The 26,525-nt window shown below is 32.9% G+C and overlaps 2 protein-coding genes across 4 annotated transcripts in view; both read right to left on the bottom strand.

The window, feature by feature from the left end:
• Window positions 1-671: 671 nt before the first annotated feature.
• Window positions 672-1,816, bottom strand: LOC140442887 (kxDL motif-containing protein CG10681). The gene is made up of 2 exons (XM_072533847.1): window positions 1,559-1,816; window positions 672-1,102 (listed from the first exon to the last, which is right to left on the bottom strand). Exons 1-2 carry the CDS (start codon window positions 1,702-1,704, stop codon window positions 751-753), a joined length of 498 nt encoding a protein of 165 aa, XP_072389948.1. The 5' UTR covers window positions 1,705-1,816; the 3' UTR covers window positions 672-750.
• Window positions 1,817-4,507: 2,691 nt separating this feature from the next.
• The window catches only part of LOC140444015 (probable cytochrome P450 49a1), a 98,230-nt gene continuing 76,212 nt past the window's right edge, over window positions 4,508-26,525 (bottom strand). For all 3 annotated transcript variants that reach the window (XM_072535589.1, XM_072535592.1, XM_072535590.1), the window contains exons 7-11: window positions 10,731-10,899; window positions 10,158-10,327; window positions 8,104-8,182; window positions 6,829-7,050; window positions 4,508-4,912 (exon numbers count right to left, since the gene is read on the bottom strand). In XM_072535589.1, the coding sequence (XP_072391690.1) occupies window positions 4,796-4,912; window positions 6,829-7,050; window positions 8,104-8,182; window positions 10,158-10,327; window positions 10,731-10,899 (757 nt within the window). In that variant the 3' untranslated portion in view covers window positions 4,508-4,795. The remainder of the gene's footprint in view (window positions 4,913-6,828; window positions 7,051-8,103; window positions 8,183-10,157; window positions 10,328-10,730; window positions 10,900-26,525) is intronic.

The raw sequence follows: 26,525 nt of genomic DNA, 5'->3' as shown, positions 1-26,525 counted from the left end.
GAAACAAATTTTTCTTACTCAAACATGAAAGAATAAATATAAAACAAGCATCAAAATGTGGAAAGAAATCTTTGAATTTGATTTAAACGTGGTGGTTTTAAACGAAACAAAAAAGAAAGTATCTGAGGTAAAGAATAACTTCCCAAAGTAGCATAAGCAAAGATAAAAAAGTTAACTCAGGAGTTTTGGTAGCAATAAGTACCAAATTATGACATTAAAATCTACAAACACAAAAATTTAGTAATTGGTGTATAAACTCCACAAAACACTCATAAACATAACGAAAAACAGGATTTTTCTGAAAATTCACTGTTCTATTATAAAAAATTCATTCATGATAATCTTTAGCTGATTATACAAGTTTCATGTGAAACTTCACAATAACATACTATTTAATTTATTTATTAAAAAAAACTTACAAACACCACCTAGGTAGTAATTACATGTAAGAGTGCTCATTACTTGGTATAAAAATATACACACAAAAAATACAATATACTACAATATACACACAAGTACAAAATAAAAACAAAGAAAGTAAAACACATTAAAAAAAAAAGACACAAGTTAATAAAATTTTAAAATTCAGTCCATTACTTTGCTTATTGCCACAATAACATTTTTCTAATGTCAAGCCCATAGGGTTTATTCTTTGAAATATAAGACATTGATAAATAAAACAGTATTTTATTATAACAAAACATTAACAATTAAAAATAAATTAACATACATTAACAATGCAATTGCTTCTTACTCTGATGCTCTTCTACTAGCATCAATTTGTGTTTGTACTTCATCACTTTTAATATTTAAACTCCTTCTATTATCCTCTAGCTTTTGCTTACCCTTGTCTTCATTTATATCTTCTTCACATTCTTCAGCAAAACTACTCCTGACTGCCTCAGCAAAAGCATCTGGATATTGCGCTGATAGTTTTGTTTTGATCACTCTAATTTTCTTAAATATATAATCCAGATCTTTCTTTGTTTCTGTCAGGAGTTGGATGTGTTTTTTGAATTCTGGCCCAACAGACTTAAGTCTTGATATACTTAGTGCATTGCAATTTGTAAGCATTTCATTTGTTTTTTCGAAACGTTGCAACCTTGAAAAAACAGTACAAAATTAGAATAACTTATACAAATATACTCACAGTTCTGACAATATAACTCAATATTTTGGCTCTCATAGAAAAATGTTGAATTAAAATAAAAACAATATAATAAACTGTTTTACTTTTGAATATAGAGTCATTACACAAAATTTTCGTCTGATACATTTTAAGAGAGGTTTTACTATTATAAATGATTAATACTTCAAACATGAATGGCAGTATAAATATTTTTGGACTATCTTTATATACATATTGAAAAATCATCTTGTTAGGACATACCAATTATAAGAACCACTTCAATAATAATTAAATAAAATGTAGTTTAGGCCATGTTATAACTAATTTAATATCCCAAACATAGATAGGCATTACAAGGTGAAAATTATTGGAAATGTTAATCATTGAACATTTATAAGTGTATTTAATAAAAAACATAGTTCAACATACATTTGTTTTTGAGCTCTGATCATTATTTCTACATCTTGTTGGTCTACTATTCCAGCTAATCCTTGTATGAACACTTCTGGTGCAGAGTAATTCTGAAAACATTCTATACTGAACTCGCTTTCTGGTGTACCTTTACTTTCATCCATTACGAAATTCACCAATAAACACGGCTACCTATTTGTGTCCTCAATATTAATGAAAAATGAAAGTATTCCAATATTTATAAACAAACTTATGTCACGCCAAATGTTATGATACTGACAGGACAGTCACAGTACATAGCCCCTCTAGTAAGGTAAGTCCTATAGAAAGATTTGAGAGACAGTTTCTAACGCCAAATGCGGACGGGCCGAAACTAATTTGATTTGGCGGCCAATTTAAAACGTAGAATTTGAATTTTAGGCGACAAAAAAATATGATCTGAATTTTATGCGGCAAAATTCAAAAAGTATAAGTAAGGTATATAAGTAAAGTATAAGTAAATAAATATAGTTACAAAATAAGAAATAAAAACTATGATAAAAAATATATTATCTCTGTCCAAAAATATAGTATACAATTATGCATTTTTATATATAAATGTATAACATAATATCTGACAGAGAGAGTATATTATGGTACAGGAAACAGGAAAGGTTTCCATTTATGTATTATTTTATGATCATGATGATCTGATTTCCATTACATTAACAAACCAAAGTCTCGAAAACAACAAAATAAAACACAGATATCCTAAAACTTGTTTATTTGTATAATTTTCTTTGGTAAAGTATTGGCAACAAATATCCTCCTCCTCCTCATTCCTTAAGCGCTTGTCAGGGTGTGGGTGGGCACACTCAAAATATTGTTAGCTTGCTGTCTCCCTCCATTGGATGCGATCCTGTACCAGATGGACAACTTCATGTAGGGATTTTTCCACCAATCTTCATTTAATCTTCCCATTGTGTTGGAGATCTTCCTATGTCTTTACTAGTTTGTATTTACTAACAAAAGTTTGATATAATTAGGTGCTGTTCTTGCCTGGTGCTTGTAAAAATAAACTCCTAATTCTCAAAATGTTTAATAGACCTTCATCCAACTTTAACTAACTTTCACGGTTGATTAATATTTCAATCAACGCTTTCACGCATCCACAAAAAATATTCTTTTGATTTTTTCGTTTTGGAATACTATACTATTTTGGTATTGTACCTTCTTCTTTTTTAGTAATGTTTATTAGATATATAAAAATTGATGTTCGAGTATAACTGATAACAGATTATATACTGTTTTTATCTTCTATTTCTAAAATTTGGGATTAAATGGTTTTGTTTTTATAACACCATTTGCAATTTGCAAAATAACTCGATGGCAAAATGCAAAGGCGTGGATTACAATGTTGAATGTTGCCACTAACAGTTAAATTTTTCGGTGGATACTAAAATTCTTAACTTATTGTAAATTTAAGTTCTGACTTTAGTAGAATTTGCTACAATATTTATTTTTTTTGGAAAACATTGTATAGTATAATCATTATTTGGGTAAATAAGCAAAACTAGTGAAACCATGGCAATATCACTTACATCAACGTCATACGTCTCTTATCTCTTACTGTGTCATATCTTACCAAACGTGACTAGTAGCGCCGTCGTCGTTATAAACGGCTGGACCTATGCAACTCATTCTCCCCACCTGTTCTATTTCAGTCACAATACTATTTGTGGTATATACTGTGCTGACACTGCATTTGTACAATTTGTAGGAGAAAGTACCAGTGTCGCCAACTATAACAATGGTGTAGAGAAAAATTATTTTATAACACGTTCGCTGCCACATGATTTAATAAAATGTTAGAATACACACATCTCATACTTAACTAGAGCCATAGTATTAATTACTGAAAGTACTTGAAGTGACTATAGACTATATGAAGTTACTATACAACGAAGCATACGTGCGCATGGCCAATATCAATTGTATGGTAGACGTGCAGTTATTATTCACATGCACTTTATTAATACAATCAAACTTTCATTAATTGAAACAAAGGTTTCAACATTTATTTTTAAATTTTTTAGTTATTTATAAACTAATACATACCTATTTACAAATAAAACGTTTTTAAACAAAATGAATTAATGCAGCGTCCCAGTATTTATGAATTTTATTCTTTTTTCAATTAAACAAGTTATAGCTGTTGTTAAAATCGTAAATCAGACCTCTAACATTTTTTACAAACAAAAGGTGTTACACAGGGCTGTTGTCCTTCCCCAACACTGTTTAAAATTTATCTCCGCAGCGTTTTAAAACAGTAGATAAGAAGGATATTCACTTGTATACAATCCTGTTTGCAGATGATCAATACATGATAAACTAACTCTTTACAAAGATTTCGTTTTTGTGATTATAGGTTTATGTGTCACACATTTTGTGTGATAATCTGTAATTCAAATAATTCTAATAATTTTCTAAAATAATGATATAACTCAAAAGGATGCTCTAAATAATTTTAAACGTAAGCTCAACTTCTTTACAAGCCTGACACAACTCAAAATCATGTAATATTCTTCACAAAAAGTATTTTATTATCTTATTGTGTTTTTAAGAAAGAAAGGCATATCTCAAAATATGACAATATTGTGCAAAATTTTGAACCAACTTTTCGATTAACAATAATGACACTTCTGTTCATTTTAAATATTTCAAATCTGTTCACTAACATAGTCCATCTTTTACTTCATTTGAGATATGACGGTTTTCTTCCAAAGTAGCAACATGTATTATTGCTGGGAATATTAAAGACTTGTAGGCAATAAATCAACGTAGATAGGGACTACAAATTAATGAAAAAGGTTTTTTGTCTTAAAATATGAAACCAATTTTATATTCAAAGGTTTTTGATCGGTAAACTGCAACTGTTGGTTCATCATTGATTACTACAAAAAGGTGTAAATGAAATACATGTTTAAATCTATAATTTAATATTTTAGTTACTTATATTTACATTTAAATAAAATATAAAATCAACTATTGTTTATATCCAATCAGCGAAACTTCAGAAAAGCTATTTACTCTTCAAAAAATGGACAGAAAAGTTTTACACATTAAATGTCACACATCAAAATGTTTACTTTTAAATTACAAATATTGCAATGTTAACGATTTTACTGTTAAACAATATGTTTGATAAGTATATAAAATTATTACTTATTTACAAAGTAGAAATCAAATCATTAGTAAAACTTCAGCGATAGGTCTTTAAGATGTTTCTCTCTTGATAAGTTTAAATTTCAAAGGTTGTTCTGGAACGTATGTAGGCGTGATCTTATAAGTCAACGGACCGTAATTATATTCTACTTTATATCTTCTAAATACCTAAAACAGACAAAATATAAATGAAAGAAATAGACTAATATTATATTCCCTTTGGTGAAGGTTAGCTAAACCAAGAAAATCTTTTATGCGAGCGGCACACACTCAGAAAGGCGCTTAGAAAAAGTGTCAACATGGGGTTCCAAAGTTTGAATTTATAAAACTAGCTTACAATTACAAAGTTGTGTTTTAAAAACGTCACATGTTTGTTATTTGTCTTCTAATAATTAGTTTATTTCAATTTCATTTGATTTTATTCATTTTTTAAACTTCTGTTTTGTTTTAGTAGTTTTATTGTAAAAATAGTTGGCACTCGACTTTTCTATCAACTAAATATTCACTTTTATAGCTATTCTTCAAATAAAATTTTTATTTATTTCAGTTCTATTATCATTTAATCTTTCTAGGGCAAAAGATCTGTAAGAAGACGCCAGAACTTATGGTTGAAAGCCAGCAGTTTGGTGCAGCAGTTTCTTCTTCTTCTTCTGGTTCCTATCCGTTTCGGATGTTGGAAATCATATTGGCAATCATGACCTTGCTCGCTGCGGCTCGAAACAGCTCCGTTGAGGTTTTCTTAAACCATGTTCTTAAATTCCGCAGCCATGATATTCTCCTTCTACCGAGTCCTCGCTTACCTTTGACTTTACCTTGCAATATAGACTGCAGCAGGGAGTAACGGTGCTGATTTCTCATAACGTGTCCCAGATATTGCAATTTTATGCGTTTGATCGTAAACACAATCTCTGGTTCCTTCTTCATTTTTTCTAGAACTTCCTTGTTCGTGATCCTTGCTGTCCATGATATTCTCAGCATTCTTCTATAAAGCCACATCTCAAATGCTTCAAGTTTTTTAATAGTGGTGTCTGTAAGCGTCCATGCCTCCGCCCCGTACAACAACACAGAGAAAACATAGCATCTCAAATGTCTCATTTTTATATCTAGGGATATGTTGTGACTTTTGAAGATGGCGCTCATTTTGTTAAAGACCGTTCTTGCCTTTCCTATGCGGCACTTTATTTCCTGTACATTGCTCCACTGTTCGTTTATAATAGTTCCCAGGTAGCAATACTGTTTTACTCGCTCTATCTGCGTCCCATTAATGTATAGATGAGCCCCATTTATATTCTCCTTGCTGATAATCATTTGTTTCGTTTTGTGGGTAATAATGTTTAGTATGTACTGTTGACTGTACTCGTTTATTCTGTCCATTAGCTTCTGAAGTCCCTCTAAACTATCTGCTATCACCATGGTGTCGTCGGCATATCTAACATTGTTTACTCTTTCACCATTTAGAAGGATACCTTCGTCTATTCCGTAAAGAGCCTCGTTAAAGATTTTCTCTGAGTACATATTAAATATCAACGGCGATAGGATACATCCCTGTCTAACTCCACGTAGTATTTTTATGTGATCTGTTTCTTCTCCGTTAATTTTCATGTATGCGGTCTGATTCCAGTATAGTTCTGAAATTATTCTGAGGTCTTTATCATCCAGGTCTGGTTCTTTTAAAATGTTTATCATCTTTTGATGTTGAACTCTGTCAAAAGCCTTTTCATAGTCGATCAAGCACGCGTATACGTCGCAGTTAACGTCCCGCAGCAGTTTACAAAGCTATCATTGCTATTTGGATCATCAGCCTTCGAAAGGAGACGTTGTAATAATAAGAAGATATCTCCCGTATTTAGACACCAAATACTAATTCTCATTTAGTTGCAACTGGTTATAAAATTATTTGTCTGTTGTCAGAACACTGGCTAAAATATCATGCAGTTAGCTAATGAACATGACTAAAGAAATATATTGGAAGAAATATAAGAAAGAATGGAGAAAAATAGTAGAAAACACATCTGCTTTTATAATGATTATTGGGAAGATTTCATAGATAAACAGATCGAAAGAAAATTGGTTATGAAACTTACTTTTGCTAACAGAATGTTCAATTCAACTTCGGCAAATCTTCTTCCTAGGCAAGATCTTCTTCCATAACCAAACGGTAGTGTAACGAAGGGGTGAATCTTCTCCTGGTGTTCGGGGCATCCTGGATGTGCAGACTTTAACCACCGTTCCGGAATAAACTTTTCTGGTTGCGATATGTACTCTTCTACATTACTAACTACTAAATGGGGAAATATCACGTGGGTCTAAACAAAGAAAATCCTACTGATAAATCGGGCAGTTATCATCAATATGAAACAAATTTTACATTCACTATGTTGCTTTCTGTTTACATTTCGGAATAAACCGAATAAAAAAAATATTTATTAATGTTTAAAATACTTTCTATGGATGGTAATATTGTTTTATATGTGTGTTAATATTTTTTTTAGCCACGGTTCGACTTCGGTCGAGGCAAGTGTAACACATGCATTTCAAACCGCTTCTTCAGATGCAGGGAAACATAAACCTTTTATTTTTTCAGCCCGAGGTCACGCACAGCAGAAAGAAACGTTGTGTTTGGTCTCCCCAAGGCTGCTAAAAAATTAAAACCTAGATGTAATCATGTTAATTCAAAATTTTTCCAGTGTGATTCCAGTGTGGAAGATTAAAGAGAAATTACGTCAGTAGTTTTTATGAAATTTTGGAAAGTGAGTCGTAGTAAAAAAAATGTTTTATTATATCTTCAATATTTAGGGAGCATGTTAAATAGGGGAAAAGTCATACAGTGGAAATCTATAGAAAAAATTCATTTTACTGTAATTCGAAAAATATTGAACCGAATTTTAAAGTATATAAAAAAATGTTTCTTAACAGCGTAAATATTAGAGAATGATCACGTCATAATTGGATTCTATAAAACACAAGAAGAAACATCACAATCACCAATTTGGAAAGTTTTATTAGTAAATTGTCGATCTTAAATGGATATCGCTGGTATTGATAATTATTAAAATGGTTTATACAATACCCAAAAGGACCCATATCACCATACGTGTTGATATCTATCCGAACATTTTTGAAAACAGGTTCCGTCTTGAATAAGAAGCGTACGGGGAAAAGAATTTTATAAGAAAACATAGAGATAGAAGTAATTGGAAATTTTGCAACATATATCAAGAAAGTAGCAGCCTCAACACATCTTTCACTAGTTTTAAGGTTTACCTTTGAAACACGTGTAGGATAATGGTCAGAGAATCGTGTTGAATAGAAACGCAACCGTTTATATATATTTATTTTAACGTTAGTTAGTTATTTACCCCTTTTGGTACTTTATATCCAGCTAAAACAGTATCTGACTGAAGACTTCTACCATTGGCAATTATCACAGGATACATTCTGTAAAAAATAAAGTTATATATACACCAAGTTTGCTCAATATAATCAGTAGTGTTATTATGTAGCCATCAAAACATAGCGGATCTGTGAAACAACGACTACGTTTGGATGTGAGAGAAGAATATACGACTTTTTAAACATGTTTTAATTTATTACCCTTATTGTAAAATAGCAATAAATAGAAAAAAGTGGGAAACAACTCTGTTCCTATGTAATGTTTTTCAAGCACTTAGATTGCACTTTTAGGTAATTCGTTTAGAAAATCTTTATGATATAATATAATAGTTTTCCAAACTTCATTAAAATCAATTCAATATATTCAAAATATTGTTGGTAACAATATAGGGGAGAGTAGTATACAATAAGACAATCTAATAATATTTCAAATTTACCGTCATAATTCAATTCTGCAACCAACATTATCACATAAATATCATTCAATAAAATCTAATGGAAGTTACAGTGATAAACTATTTAATTAATATAAAAAGTTACTTTTTATATAGTTTTGTTGATTTATTAAAGAAACTAAAAACTAAAACTTAAATACGATTATTTGTATTTGCTTACAACAATGCTACTTGGTACACAATGAGACATTGGGTGATAGTACACAATGAGACTGTCCTATTGTGTATTACTAAAGTTTGTACCAAGTGTGTATGTTATACTAATATGTTGTATAGGTTTGTTGTAAAGTTTGACAGTATTAAGATCCGCTAAAATTTTCTTTTATTTCAGTTTTTTATTTTACCTGTAAAATTGGTATTTTCAATAATGAAGACTACACACTAAGTATTTACTCTAACAAAACATTGAAATATCGGTCAAAATATCGGTGAAAAATCGGTTTTTTTTTTTTTTTTTTTTTTTTTGGCTTAGACTTATCGTCATACAGCCAGACACAAAAGGACTAAGACAGTCATCATTATAATTTTTACCTAAATGCCCTATCAAAATAAAAGATTATTACATCGATATTAGGAAAACAGGGACACACTCTTCTCGCTTAGGGACCTATCAAGGCATTTATTTATAAAAGACACAACAACACTAGGTCACGGAGAGGAGGAAGTTATACAAATGGTTTAAGACAAAGGTAACAAGATTAACTAAACAATTTTTAGAGAATTATAATGATAATTTGCTGTCTTTTAAAAATTTAATTAAGGAGTTGTAAATATCTACAGAGCCAAGTGATAATAAATATAGTATATTCCAAGGAGCTGCTATTTTATATTTTAATAAATCATTTATAAGTTTGGATGAGTAGACTCTGTTTTTAGAACAACCAAAAAATATATGATCTAAATCACTTTCCTCTCCACAATGCTCACATTTGTCATCATCCAACACCTTTATTTTAAATAAGTGCTTTGGATAACATGCGTGTCCGAAACGTATTCTAATAATGGAGGTTATGTGCCTCCTGGAAGCTCTAAAAGACTTGTACCAAGGAAATTTGGGAATATCTGGCTGAATTATCGAGTATCTATTTTGGTTCACAAAAGAGTATTCCTTCCACTGGTAGCTCCACTCTCGAAGTAATGTTAACTTGCAAGAAACAATACTGTCAGAAAGCGTTACTTTATGTAGAATACCAGTATCGGTTAAAATGCTTTCTTTGGCTAATAAGTCGACATATTCATTATGTTCAAATCCTGCATGTGCTTTAATCCAGAGAAAATGTACATTGATTCCTTTAGTTAAAAGAGTTTGAATAATATGTTTAATTCTATAAATGTATGGGCAGTCTTGTAAGTTAGGTGGTCCATATTTACCAATGGATTTTAACACTGCTAAGGATTCCGACAAAATTAGAATATGGGCAAACTCAACTTCAGCTACATATAATAAAGCTTCATATATTGCAATAGCCTCTGCTGTATAAATGTCAAAATATGAAAAAGGAAAATTATTGTTTTATTACTTGACGTTGAACTTTTAGTCACATTTTAAGTTAATTCTAACTTACCTTAGAGTTTCTTTTACACAAGCTTTAAGATAATGCATACTTTCTTGTGCAGGTATATCAATTTTTGATTCAAGACTAGGGAGAACACTGTTAAGTTCTTCGAATAATTTTTGTTGTTTATCTGGATTTTGCGATAACTGATACATCGTGGAGGCTACAGCAATCGAAGTCTACAAAAAAAAATTAAATTAATTATTGGTAAATTTATTCTATTGATTCTGATTTATGTATGTAAGTACATTTCCGACTTATTTGATGATTTGAACGTATGATTTCGTATGAACTGTAAGCAATTCTGCTTGCTCATTGGCAGCTTAATACCTCTATGGAAGGTTGACACTCTATCTTTTGCGCGTTCGTCTGATACTTCTTCTACCGATTGGTGATTTATCTCTTGCTATTTTGACCACACGAGTCTTCCCAATTTTAGGGGGCAGTGCTGGATAAGGAAAGAATTGCCTATAAATAGGTAATGGTTATGAGACACATGCATGAGGGAGTAACAACTAGTGTTAGTAAAGGTGTCGGGGAAAGATCAAGAAAAAAAATAATGGTGATCCTATGTATACTTACCGTATCTACTCCTACTAGAAAGAGATCCAAAGCCAATACTGCCGCCAGTTTTGCATTGCCAGTTTTTAAAAGTATTTGTTCCAAAATGGAAATATCTTGTTCTTTAACGTTGTCATATGATTTCGACCTGATTTCTTCGATTGAATGGGTGATATACTTCAAGCACAATCTAAAACAAATTAATTAAACTAAATAATTTATCTTTTGCTAAAAGCAAAGCTGTGTTACTAATTCAATATTATACGGAGTGGGACACCGAAGGGACTATCTTGGATAACGCCTTGATTGATAAGTTGGAAGGATATCTTCTGATTGGTGCTTTTACAAATACCTTATTAGTGCATAAATTTAATTATACATGTTCAAAAATTGTTCTCGTACGTGTTCTACAACACAATTCAAATCCTCTACTAGACAAGTTAATGTATTATTTTGGATATAAAATCTGTAGATCACTCACAGCCTTGTACTCTAAATTTTCCTCGTAGCCCTCTAAATTTTCGGCAAAAGCTACTGCGTCTTCAGCGTATCTAGTGTTCTGAAGCTACTTTCTCGAGTCCACTTAGTGCAGTTTAATATTTTTGTTGGGAATAAGCCACAATTTTACTTTATAATTAAGTTTATTTGACGTTTCGATTTCCACTTCGGACATCGGAGAACCTAATTCCAAACTAAACAAAATCATAAAAAATAAAAGAGCCTATGCGCTAGAAGGAGTCCCTGCTGAACTTTTTGATAGATACTTAAACGGGATGATATACGTGAAAACTGGACAAAAGGATGGATTACACCGATCTATAAAAAAGAGGATAAGGCAGACTAGACTGCAAAATTTACAGCTGCATCTCAGTTACCAGCACTCTGAGTAGATTATACGGAAAACGAATATGGACCACTTGAGCTGAAACAGCAAGCAAGATTTTGAGTTGGAAGATCTTGTATCTACCACATCTATACTTTAACTCAACTAAATGAAAAAAGAATAGCTAGGGGTAGACCAACTCCTCTATTAGTGAACTTTACGAAAGCTTATGACGCAATACTCCTATGTAGACAATGACATGTATTGGAAAGTTCATTTATTAATATCATTTATTAATATCGATCAAGTAGTCATCTCACAAGACAGGAATATCTGCAATTTATGAAAAAGTGATTAATACAAGAATACAACAAAACAGAAATCGAAGAACAAATTATAATAGATGCACTGAATTCATTACTTTGCTCAAAAACCTTTAACGTTTTAAAAAATCTATAAAATTTAATTCACGTGTTTCAAAATCCCTTAATTTTTTTAATTTAATTTATTTCAGAAAGCATTTTTTTCAACTTTTATTCGACCATTTATAAGGCGTCTTCTGTCTATAAACTTGAACGTTACTTTTTTTATCATAAACATTTTAATTTTGAAAGAGAATACCTACTTCTAGGTGTTTATTTATACGAGATATAATTACAGCAGCTGTGTCCTCTAAAATGTTTTCTCTATATAAACACAAACTAAGTACTTGTTTACGATAAAAATAATGAGAATGGCCCACTAAATTAAACTCTTTTAGCCCGTGGTGGAATTTTTGTAACTAAGATTGCGTTGTTGCATGGGAATGAGAATCCAGTAACCAGATTTTGAAGAAGAAAAGCCAGATTTGGTAAAAGTTTAATTTATTGTTTAGTATTATCTAAGCATTTTTTGGAGAACAAAAGTATCTTTGTGTTAGTAACAGTATGGTTTTGGTTGCAGTCAACTAGTACAAGAAAACTCAAAAGTAAAGTTTAATTTAATAAAAAACGGGTTTAACTAAATCCAACAATCACACGCTGTTTATGATGGTGATCTATACAGGGGTAAAACTCCTGTTATCCTTTATATTTTTCTTCGACATTTTATGTACTCAGTGTCGTGCAGTGTTATTGCTTTTTAAGGAGGTACACCCCGTAATATTTTTATAATTTTTGATCATTGTTTCTTTTTTGAATACAACAGTAAAATTTTGTATGTAGATTAAGAACTAAAAAACTACATTTATCATGATATAATAATGGCTTTTTAAATTTTCAATTTTATTTTTTTACATATCATTTAATTTTAAGATCCTTTTTAGAAAATTTTTACCAGATCATGAAGAGAAAATTATATCAAACTTTCTATAAAGGTGTACACAAAAAGGTATTAATTTGTGATAGACATTTCCGTTTGTAATCTTTTGTTTGCTAACAAATATGGCTTGTACTTAATAATTTTGCATTGTTTTTAACTTCCTTAACAATCTTCTTTTATTTTGGGCCATAAATAACTATTTACTAACATGTTTGCTAAGCGAACATACGAGGTAAGTGAGATTAGTACAGTTTATTTGCCTAAATATATGTATTTTGGATATTTTTTATTGTATTTGTTTATTTTTTTTTTGGTTTTGGGGTTTCTTTGTTCCTCACAAAAGAAAAAACAAAATGGCGCCCTCCTTTTGGGCAATTTTTTTTATAACTTGTTTTTAAGGTTTTTTAACTTGAGTTTTTGAGTCCCTTTTGCCAATTTTTTTATGTCTTATTTTCTGTTCTTTCTGGCAATGATTTATTTTTGTATTGCTTATCTCATATTTATGGTTTAGCTCTAGTGGCTCTTATCTCCCTAATTTTTCGTCTTTTAAATATCGTTTCTGAGCTAGTAAGAATGATCTAAAGAACCACGCCCAAATCTCTTCCGATTCTCTTTGTGTGACTCAAACTTGATTGTGCTACAAACTATCTCTACATAGAAAAACACACAGCTATATAACAGTATTTTTAAAAGTGATGTACTTTATGGATGCGAAACCTGGCAACACACTAAGAGCAAACAAAAACTCATTGTTCTGGAAATGGATTTTTGCCGCAGATCAGCAGATATATCCAGAATAATGCAAGTAAAAAATGAAAGAATAAGACAGAATATGGACAAAACAACCACCATCATAGAAGCAATACTGCAAAACAGCTTATTTAGCAAGGACATGTACGGAGAATGTCAGACCATTGTCTATCGAACTTAATATTGGATTGGCAGCCACCTGAGCGAAAAAAAGAGGAAGACCTAAACCAACGTGGCTTGATGGAGTCCTAAAGGCAATGTCAGAGAGAGAGAAAGAGAGACACTGGCCGATAGACATGAATGAAGACTGGGAACCAAAAGGCGCAGGGCGCGATAAACCTAACATTATATAGATGCCTTTTTGTAGTTGTCAAAACAAATATATACGTTGTAGTTGACATATTTGCATTTGTGAATTACTTCGAGGCGAAAAGGGCCTCCCGTGTACATAAAACTTCGAGGAATCGAAATTGTGACTATAACGTTTAGAAGAAAATATTAGGCGTAATGCGTAATTATCTATATGTTAAATTGAAGCTTTATTTGAGCTTAGTTATAAAGCAAAGCACAAGGCATTTTCACATATAGATATGGACAGTAGTTCAAAAATAGCTGCTATAATATATATATATATATATATATATATATATATATATATATATATATATATATATTCGGTTTTTTATAACGTCTTACGACGTTGTCCGACTCCCAAACGCCACTGTATTCTGTCTTGAGTTAGGTCTTCGTCCAGATTTCGAGCGCTAATCGCTTTCCTAACTCCCAGGTTCCAGCTCTGTGGTGGTCTTCCTCGTTTCCTCTTCTCTAGGGAATCATCATCGTTTTTTTAGGCAATCTTTCGTCCCCCATTCGGCTCACAAGCCCATACCATATGAGCTGTTTTCTCTCAATATCCTCAACTATAGTGCCCTCTATACCCATTTGTTGTTTTATCACTTCATTCCGTATTCTGTCGGCTCTTGATATTCTCATCGATCTTCTGATGGCATTCATTTCCGTGGCTTCGACCTTTTTCTTATATTTTTCGGTTATTCTCCATGTCTCAGCTCCATAAAGTAGGCTAGTTTTAACCATTGTCTCATAGATTCTCCTTAATATCTAGAAAAAAAAACTACTGCTAAAAATCCCAAACCAAGCTGCTATAATATATCTACCTAAAATATATTTTCTGATTGATTTTTGCAAAACCAAAAGGTAAACTCAACACTTAACCCAATATTAAAAAAATATATATATAATTATCTAGGAAAAACAATCCAATAATAAAGGTTATTACACTTTAAAACGTGGCATTCAAAATAAACATTTCAAAATATATTTAAATAACCAAAAAAAACTGACCTTAATAACTATTTGCCGGCATATATTTGCTGTACTGTCAACTGGGCCAAGTGTACTCGCTAATTATTGTATAATATTCCAACAAAAACTTACTGGTTCCACTTTGTTGGTTTTTTCAAAGTTCAATGCCAGGACTCATTTATTTTCTCTGTCTTGAAAGTGAATGTAGTTTAAAGGTGCACTTAATGGTACCATCTCGTAATGTTTGTTATCTGATACATGTCTTTTGTTCCGCAACGATTTTAATAGTTATCGTTTTATTTAAATTGGGATTTACCAATGTTTAGTGTTGTTTTACGTTTACAGAACGGTCAAGTAAGACAAGATTATTGCGTTGAAGACTATTGACTGGTTTGACTGAAGTCACGAAATTAAATTAAAATTGAAATTGAACCACAACGTTAATATTTAAGAAATATTAAATAACGTTACTAAAGAGTATGAAAAAGAATAAGAACCAAATCCGAAATGAGTCGATTTCAGATCGGCCTATTGATGGTTGATTAATCTTTTCTTTTATGGCCGGTTTCACCAAGACCAATAGCAGTCTATTCGATGGATAAAGTTTTTCAACCAATAAAACTGACATATCCCCGTATTGCCAACGTCAAGTAAGACTTATTCCATGAATAAACTCAAAATAAGTTATTCGTTAATTATCGGCCAAATAAATATTTATTCTTTAAATAAATTGATAAGTTCACTCACTTCATCTCACTTTAAATATCTATATTAAAGAAAATTCGTAAGTTTATTCGAAAGATCAAAGATGTGCGAGTCAAAAGAGGAGCAGAATGTGGAACGGACCATAGACTACTGACAGCAAAAATGAGCATTAATTGGAAACATAACAAGACCCCCTCCACAGAAGAACCGTTGAACACTATAAGAGAAAGACAATACAATATAGAACTACTCCAAGAACAATCAATAAGAGAACTATACCAACAACGTCTAGACCAAAAATTAATAGAATTTAGATACGGCAACATCGAAGAAATATACGAGCATATAAAGGCGAGTATAAAGTAAGCAGCATTCGAAGCCCTTGGGGAAAAAGAACATATAACAAATAAACAGCACTATTATGAAATAAATGAACCAACAAAAAGAATAATTCAAGAAAAAAAGCAACTATACAGAAAATGGCTGACTACAAACAACGATGAAGTTTATAAAAAATATAGAGAAAAAGATAGAGAAGTGAAAAAACAAATAACACAGCAAAAGAATGAAGAATGGGAAAGAATCTGCTTAAATATTGAAACATATATAGGAGGTACAAGAACTTCGGAGTCATGGAAAGTACTGAGAGGATTGAAACAAAACTCAAAAGAAAAAATTAAATTGGGAAATATACAGGACAAAGAATGGAAGGACTACTACAAGGAACTATTAATAGAACAAAGACCACAATTCATTGGAAAAGAAAACAGGCGAAGACGAAGCAGATTCCCACAACAAGAAATAGAAATAACAGATAGGGAAATGAGAACGGCCATAAAAGCAATCAAAAATAAGAAAGCACCGGGACCTGGAGGAATCTCACCTGAGCTTATAAAATACGGATCAAAAAAATTACACCGGATGATACAATGGATATTTCAGAAAGCCATAAATGGAGAACAGCTCCCAAAGGAATGGACGGCGGCATATATGACATCTATATTTAAGAAAGGAGATAGAAAACGATGCGAAAACTACAGAGGAATAAGCGTAATATCATCAATAGGAAGATTATATGGGAAGATACTGCGAGAAAAGATAGAGCAAGCGATAAAAGGCAAAATCGGAGAGGATCAGGCAGGCTTCACGGCAGGAAGATCATGCATAGACCACATATACACACTGGAACAACTGTTGGAAAAGAAAAAAGCAAAAAATAGAGATATATACTTGGCATTTGTGGACCTAAGAAAGGCGTATGACTCTGTACCAAGGTCAGAACTATGGGAGGCAATGTACAAATTAGAAATACAGACGGAACTCATTGAAGCTACAAAAGCTCTGTATAAAGAAAATAAAGTGTCCATTAAAATGGGAACAAGACTCATAGGGGACTTCACCACAACAAAAGGGCTCCTGCAGGGTTGTTCCACATCTCCAACCCTATTCAAAATATACTTAGAGAAAGCCTTGACTACATGGAAAACAAAATGCGAAGGCATGGGAGTACCGGTACGGAACGAATACCTATATACATTAAGTTTTGCAGACGATCAAGTAGTGATTGCACAAGACCAAGACGACCTCAGCTACATGATGAAGAAACTACAAGAAGAATATACCAAGGCTGGCCTAGATATTAACCTTGCGAAAACAGAGTACCTATCTACAAGTGAAGAAGACATAGAAGATCTATCGATTGATGACAACGTAACAATCAAAGGAAAGGATAAAATCAAATACCTGGGGTTTATAATCACGAAAAAGGCAACAACAGGGGAAGAAATTACACAAAGATTGGGACAAACAAGAACAGCAATACGACAACTTAACTCAGTATGGTGGGATAGACACCTAAATATGAAGACAAAAACGCAGATTTATAAAACATTAGTGCGAAGTATTATGACATATGGGGCTGAAAATTGGATCATAAACAAGAAAAACAGCAGTAAGATAGTAGCAACAGAGATGGAATGCTGCGAAGATGCTGCAGAGTAACAAGAATGGATAGGAGAAGTAATGACGAAATAAAGCAAAGAACATCAATAGAAACAGACATACTAACATATATAGAACAAAAAAGACTAAAGTGGTATGGACATGTAAGAAGAACTAGCGACAGCAGATGGATAAAGAGAATAACCGAATGGAGCCCCATAGGAAGGAGGAAAAGAGGACGACCCCGAAAATCCTGGAGGAACGAAGTAGACGACGCCATGAGTAAGAGAGGACTAAACGATGGAGAATGGAACAACAGAGAGAGATGGAAACGGTTGAGCGAGGGAAGGCAGTGAATACTGTAGAATCCCTAAATATATATATATCGTAAGTTTAACCTGAAATTATCAAAAATGTAGTGCAGGTAAATGTGATTATAGTAGACGATGTGAATTTTGTATACATATACATTTATTTTGGGTTATTATCATCATCATCATCCTCGTTATCCTCTGATGAGGACGGAAATGTTTACCGAGGGAGAAGACAACGGTTGTTAATGCTGAGAAGAAAAACTTTTATTGAATTTGATGATGTGGATTTTAAAACTAGGTTCAGATTATCTAAAAATTCAGTAGATCAATTATTGTTACACTTGATCGGTGAGCAATTGCATCCTCCATGCAATCGATATGCAAAATCAATTGTTAATTGCTATTCGTTTTTACTCTACAGGATCATATGTACTAGTGATCACTTTAATATTTCGAGGGCAACAGTCTGCAACATTGTAAGAAAAGTGTCTCATTACATTGCTCTATTACATCATCGGTTTATACAAATGCCCCAGAACCGCAGTGAATTAAATAAGCTGCAAAATTATTTCGACCAAACTTCCAGATTTTCGAGGGTCCTTGGAGTAATAGATTGCACACATACAAAATACAAGCCCCTGGAGGAGAGCATGGTGAGTTTGGATGGTTTTACATAAACGTTTAAATAACCTGCAATGTACAATTAAAATTTATTGATATAGTTGCTCTTTGGCTAGAAGCGTACATGACTCAACAATTTTTATTGACTCCCATTTACGGGACCCGAAAATAATGAATTACCTGAATGCTATTTATTAGGTGATAGTGGATATACTTGTAAAAAGTATTTATTAACCCTGCTGCTGAATCCGCAGGGGTCATATAAGAACTAGGATTGTTACAGAGAGTACCTTTGGAGTTTGAAAGAGACATTTTCCATGTCTTTAGCTGTAATAGTTGCAACTGCTGTCTGAAATAACATGGCAATTGGGACGGGTGATGAAATACACAATGTTGTAAGAACAGCTTTAATTAATACAGGATTTTAAACATGTTCGGTGTTCTGACAATGTTTTAAACAGAATATTTAGGGTTAATCAGGGGAAATGGAAATGGTAACACTATATTGAATTATAATTCGACGAATAACTAACTGTGACATATTCACGACGAATAACTATTCACCGATTTATTTGCCGTTGGTGTTGGTATTTATACCAATATATAACCATAAACATGTATTTACCAATACATAAATGAATAATAATAATTGAAAGATGATCTCCTGTCAATCTTTTAGCAAATTCGGCTTTATCGCTGAAATCAAATCTTGAATCAAATCTTGAATCAAACCATCGCATCGCTTAATTTAATAGTTATGAATATGCTCATGTCTCGTAATAATGAGGACACTATAGGTGAAAATATCATATCGTTTACAAAAGGGCTTAAATGAACCTGTCATATGGCACATTCAATTAGATGAATAACCAGTAAAGGTCTATAATCTCATCTTAAATATGTATACCGGAATAAGGATTTTGAGATTCTATGTATTCTATGTATGAAGGATTCTATGTATTCTTGATTTTTTCTTTACGAAGCAGAAATCTGGACTCTCACAGATGCCTCAAGTAAACGAATAAACGCATTTGTATTGCTATCGACGCATGCTTAGAGTCTCATGGTTCTCCACCGATGCATCGGTGTTGATGCGTCGTAACTAGAATATCTTCCAACATAGAAAATTAGAATACCTTGAGCAGATCATGAGAAATGAGAAGTACTACCTACTATAGCTTACAGAACCTACGAAAATGGACGAGAATAATATGGACATTCGACAAAATTAATCAGCAGAGAGATTTTTTTGATTATGTCTTATTTGGAGATGAAGTTACATGCCATCGAAACGGTTTTATTAATAGGCATAACTTTCACTATTATTCATCCAGTAATCTATACCACATAGTAACGCCTAATCAAACAGTATGGTCGCTAAATGTGTGGGGAGGTATAGTAGGTCGGTAACCATGTAGTAGGACCATATTTTTTTAATATAACAGACTTTATTGCGAATCATGCACCATAACGAATTATTACCGTATAACGAATTAGTATGTGGTAAACTTAATGATCAATTTGATGGAAGATAGAACGGAAGGGTTGAACCGGTAAGGTGACCATCCAGGTCACCAGATTTGAATAAATTAAACTCATTTCTTTGGTGTTATAAAAGTTAATGAAGTGTATAAAATACCTCCAACAACAAGAGATAAAGCGAAAGATATAATCCGAATTGTATTTCAAAATATTTCTTTACGAATGCTGCGTACTGTAAACAACTCTTTCAATGATTGCTTTAAAACATACATAAATGTTGTTTTGGGAAGTCATTTTGAACAACTTATCTAAATAAGATCAGTTAAAATTAGTGTTGTTTTCTTCTCTGTAACTTTCTTTCAGTCATCAGAGACGAAAATGCCACTGAACCTCTAAAAAGCATATGAACAAGCTGAATTTTGCTGAGAATGTCAATTTTGGGACCCTAAAAAAGATGGTAACTACAAGGGGAGGAAAACGAAAAACATCAATTTATCAAGAATCTGTATATCGTAGAAAAAAATGTTTCAAACAAGAAACTGTAACTGAGATAATGTTAAATAAAAATCTTTATTAGCACTTTTTCTGTAGAATGAACCATTCTCTCGGAAACAACACTTGAAGCGATCGGCGATTTTGAATGCCAGTTACGACCGTGAAATAAATTTTTTCAATAAAATTTGTCTCAACTCGACGGTAAAAATTCGATATCTTCTGATCAGAGTATTCTATCGACAAAAATCAAAATGAGTTTTAAAGGTGAAGAGAGAAACTTTTGTACACGACTCTTGCATTTTACAGCAAATAAAGTCAGTTTCTATAAAGCGGTTATTGAGCTGTCACTAAGGAATTTCCATTGCTAAAGGCTAACCTTCAGGCCCCAGAAACCTTAAAATTGCACACTACAAATAATCTAAAACGTTTACAACTCGTTCTTTTCGATTGCACAAGTACATTTTTCAAAACTAAATAACTTCAGCTACAAACTTCACCTAATGCCGTCTTCGTGAAAATATCTTCCGGACGTGAGATCGTTTGTAATGTGAAAGTTTAAATTTAGCGTTTTTTATCACGTTTTTAGAAAAGAGATCTACAGAAAACAAAACACACCGAGGTAGACTACATATTCGTAAAAGACTTACGAAAAACAGCAGGAAATTGGATGTAAGAAGCACAGAAATCCACAGAGAACAGTGGAAGAGGATGGAGGAGATGAGACCTATTATCCAACAGTGGATGAAGACGTTGATATATGAGAATAAAACCTGGACGTTAAGAACCCGCAGTGTGAGACGCACAGAGTCCTGTGAAACATGGGTAGCGCGTAGATTAGTCGGAATATCATTGACGGAGCTCATTTGCAACGAAACTGATGAATAGTGAAGAATAAAAGTAAAATCAAAAAGAGAAGAGGTCTGGGCAAAAGACAATACACATAGCTCAAAAATATCGTCAACTGGACCATTTGTATCCTCTTTGTAGATATATACAAATATTTCCCAATTAATTTATAATTATATATATTTAGCCAACATGCTGACTCCATCTGGGTTATATGCATCTCCCCTTTAATTTTAAAATATTCCAAGATCAAGCAATTTAATGCTTGCTATACAGCGTTCCACGTTAAGAAAATAACCTTGCGGAGATAGGGCCATGTATTTCTTATGGACGATAGAAGCGCAGCAATGCCACGATGAACGCAAGCACGATTCAGGGTTGTATAATTTGTATTTTCGTTTTCACAGACATGAATTAAATTAACGTTTTTTAACGTAATTGACCAAAAGCGCCCATTCGAAACAAGAGATGAAAAGTAGGGAAAATGATTTTAATTAAATAAATAGTATTTACAAAAGATAATTTTATTTTATCTTATTTTAATTATAGTAACGACATTTTATTTGTTTTTCGGTAAGAATATCATATACCATGAATCATAGAAATCAGTAGAAAACATTGCTTAGTTAAATCATGCACTTTGCCGGCTATTAAAGATTTAAAAGCAAATAAACGGACCGCTTGGAATGCGTATATCTAATTACTAATTGCAACTTAAAATAATACGGTGTGCGTATGTCAGCGATTTTATGTCGTTCTCTGAGACTACATAATGATAATAAGGCTTTGTGGTTCTTCAGTTGTTATTCTGACTTTACAGTTAAATGTTAATTGAAAATGGAAATTCGAAAAATATATCGACAATCTAGTAAACCTCATTCCTGAGAGTTTTGGCAACACTGATCTCCATAAGCCTAATGTTATTTTCTTAACGTGAAACGCTCTATAGTAAAAAATACATTTCATAAAATTGCATGATCTTTATTATGGACAAAAGAATTATTTATTACTGTAAAGAAAAGAATAAAAAAATTTTAAAAACATTTTCCATTAATTACATTTAAAATGAATCTTCATAAAATGTCATGAGTTCGTATTGCCATATAATTATAAAAAACCTACATTCTAGAACAGTTGTTTATTCTTTTACGATATGTACATCATTTCTTAACTTTACCAATGCTGTGATTTATAACCGACACAGTTTTGTATAACTATTAACGCATTTAATGATGTCGTTAATGTTATGACGACGTTACGACAGACGCACGGTATAACATTAGTTTATAAATTCGAATTTTTTGAAAATTAGGTATTCAATCGCCCACATGTGGCCTAGATGAACATAGGCGCAAGAACACAGAAAATTATAGAAAGAAGAATAAAACAATAAAAAACACAAATGTGCTTAAAGTTGAAACAATTTCCTCCCAAAAATTATATCCTGTAAACAAACTGAACTACTGTAAACTCCCAAAAAACTAGAGTAATAATAATAATCGTTTATTTCCTTCTCCTTTTGAATAAAACATGTTTTGTTTTCCTAGATTGTTCGTTGTTCTAAGTAATCTATTTACATATTATTTATTTTGCTTCAACTTCAACAGCAGGAACAGTGACGTAGCAAGAATTTTTTTCGGGGGGGTGTTTAATCGTTTAAGTTCACCCCCCTTTCGTTAAACGTGTAGAAATTAAATCCAGCAATGAATTAGTTAATTTTTTTTTGATAATTATGTTTATTGATTTTTTTATAACAAGAATACTTGATTTTTGTTAATAATTTTTAGTAAGGAGTAGTTTATTATTAACGAAAAAACTTACACAGAATAATAAGAACAGTAGAATTGTCCTGATAAAGTATATTTCTTCTTCTTTTTTATAAGCAATTCTGCTTTTTCATTGACGAATTAATACCTCTATGGAAGGTTGTCACTCTATTTTTGCGCGATCGTCCGATACTTCTTCTGCCGATTGGTGACTTATCTCTTGCTATCTTGACGACACGGGTCTCCTCCATTCTGCTTATGTGGTTATTCCATTCTTTTTTTCTATTTTGTGTCCATTCATATTTATACACTGTGTGTTACATTTTCTTCTAATGTCCTCACTTCTCTTTCGATCTCTCAGCGTATTTCCTGTAATTCTTCTCAGTGCTCTCACAGTTTTTATCATATTTAGGTGATTTTCTCTATTATACAGAAGATGGATTACATCTTTAAGTCTTACTCTGTCAAACGCTTTTTTTAGGTCCATCAGACACAGAAATGCTGGTCTATTATACTCTAGAGATTCCTCAGTAATTTGCTTTATACATACCATACAACCATACAGCTCATAGAAACAGGATTATGCCTCAAGACAGGAATGATTTCATTACGACGACTAACGCGAGAAAAAGGACAGCCGACGAATTCATGAAAAACGAGAAATATACTTTGCATCGGTACTTGGAACGTGATGTCTAGCAGGAAATTACAAAAGGGCTTGTAGAAAAAAATATAGACATATGTACACTACCAGAGACGAAGATAAAAGGAAAGGGTCGAATTATACTAGATGACTATCTGATCATTTATAGTGGTGTTGCGAAAGAAACCAGAGCCAAAGAAGGAGTCGCCCAGTTAGTACACAGAAAATTTTTACACCGAGTACAAGAATGTAAATATACCTCTGAAATAATAGTAAGTGTAAAAGTTAAACTGGATCTCAAACCTCTGAATATTACTTACTTACTTACTTACTAGCCAACGCTCACCCTTGGCATGTTAGCCATTTGGTGGCGCGCTGACCAGTATAGACGAGCCGTTTCTCGTAGGCGATCTTCATCCTCCTCGGGTGGGTCTGTTTTCAGGGCTGGGCATTCTGGAAGGCGAGCAGCATCCATCTGGGGCTGATCACATAGTGGACAGTTGTCATTTTCGCGGACGCCGATGCGATGTAGATGGGAGGCCAGGTAGTCATGCCCCGTAGTTGTTCTGAACACGGCTACACTAATGGGTCTCGGCAAGTTGCGAGGGATTGGTGACTCTATTAGGTGGACCCAAGATTTTCCAGCACCGGCTTGTATTTGCTGCTCTTTTATTTTCGCTTTGATTCCTCTTCTAATGGTGAACTTTGCTGGGGGCAAGATTGGAAGCTAGGGGGCTGTGGAAGAGTAGTGCCTTCTTCAACACTGACATGACTAGGGATCCATTGTAGAGTAATCAGCCACCCTTTTTCCATTAAGTTCGATAGTTGGATGCGGCAAGATATTGTTTTGGCACAGTCAGTGTATCGATTTGTCGACAGGGCGAGGATTGCGGTTTGGCAGTCGATGAAGAAGGCAACTTTTTGGGGGTGTTGGAAATTCTCAAGATTTTTTGCAGCTTCGTGTATAGCACCAATTTCGCCGTCGGGCTTTGGGGGACAGAGTTGCTCGCGTCAGTGGTCTATCGCAAGGTACGATGACACGTGTCCTCTGGGTAACGCTAAATGAGCAGCAGCGATTTGTCGTTACGCGCGCTGATCCATGAGTGTACGAATCCCTACTCGAAACGGCCCTTCTCAGGGCAGCGACGCTGACCTCAAAGTCATCTTCTGGAACGCTGGAGGTCTAAGCAACAGCAAGTTTTTAGAACTCAAAAGAAGCGTTCTCGAAAAGAACGTTGATATATATGTCATTGTAGAGGCAGGAGCCGCTACAAACCTCTGAATATGATAGCAATCTATACACCAGAGAACAACAGAGATACCACCTCAAGGGAAAACTTCTACGAACACCTTCAGACTGTAATAAACTAACCCCAATTGATGAATATATAATCATTATGGGTGATTTTATCGCCCGTGTTAGCAATGATATAGTTCCAGTAATAAAACAGCGATATAATGAAAATACCAGAAATGAAAACGGTGACCTTCCGACGGACCTCTGCAGCATAAACGAGATACGTATTATTAATACATTTTTCTCTCACAAAAAACAATACAAATACACTTTTGAAAACAGTAGAGGACTAAGATATAATGATAGACTATATTCTGACGAATAGAGAGTTACAGTCCTCCTCTCAAATTTTGAATGTAAGAGCACTACCATCAGCAGAAATAGGAAGCGATCATAAATTGGTATTGTGCAAAATACGAATGAAAACACATATATGTGATACCAAAATACCAGAATACACCACGAAGATAAAAGTCGAAAGCTTACAGGATGACTCCACAAGATACCTATTCCAAAAAAGAATAACCAAAAAAAGCAGAATCGCATATATCCCAGAAAGTGATGGAGTCGGAGAAAGCTGGTTAAAAATTAAGTCTAATATCTTAGCCTCGGCCAAGGAAGTTCTTGGTGAAATAAATATAAATAAAAATTAATTGTTCGTAAGGCGAAGAACTTCATTGTTTTGTACAGAAGTGTAGGAGAAATGTAAAGAAAAGAAAAAATCTTACCTGAAATAGATGTCAACCATACCATGTGTTTACAATGGAAGCTATTGAAAATTGATAAATATAGATAAGCTATCGATAATGAGTTTTTGATATATTTTACTTTTTATAATATTTTTTTTTCATGGTATTGTTTATTTTGTCGATGTAGCTTTCTTATTTATACATCCATGATTGAATCATGCTTCAATTGAAACAATAATGATAGTCTTTTATATAACCGCAGGCAATTGTTGTGAGCGCGTATATTCCAGTGCTATGATTCTTAAATCCGGTTCTGATGCGTCGCTCGGGAGAAACCGGAAACGTGGTCGGCCGTTCTTCCGTAAGAAATACATTGCCTATCTTACCTACACTGCATTCTAACTGTGGTTTCTACTATAGACACGGTTTAAAATAGTTTAAGAGGCATTACTTCCTAATAAAACGTTTTGTGAATAGAATAAATATTATTCGATTTTCATCTTCACAATAATCAACAGAAAAATCAAAATATTTGTTAAATTTAAAATAAAATTTAATATTTTTCACGTATTTATTGAATTTTAAAATCATCAATATTTGATAATATTTCGGGGGGTGTCCGGACCCCCTAGCTACTTCACTGACCAAGAAAGCAAGCATTTAAAAGGCATCTGTCCCATCATTTCCTTTTTGGTTTGTGTAAACTCACCATTAGTTTTTTTTTAAGTAGTCTAATTTCTTTTAAGTGACCTTCTATTACTGTTCTGATAAAATTACAATAATTTGGATGATAATGTCTAACTTTCATTATGTTTATTTAAA

Source organism: Diabrotica undecimpunctata, chromosome 6 (assembly GCF_040954645.1).
Source record: "Diabrotica undecimpunctata isolate CICGRU chromosome 6, icDiaUnde3, whole genome shotgun sequence".
NCBI classification, from domain to species: domain Eukaryota; kingdom Metazoa; phylum Arthropoda; class Insecta; order Coleoptera; family Chrysomelidae; genus Diabrotica; species Diabrotica undecimpunctata.
The sequence above is the reverse complement of the archived record's forward strand: the minus strand, read 5'-3'. Positions and strand labels throughout refer to the sequence as shown.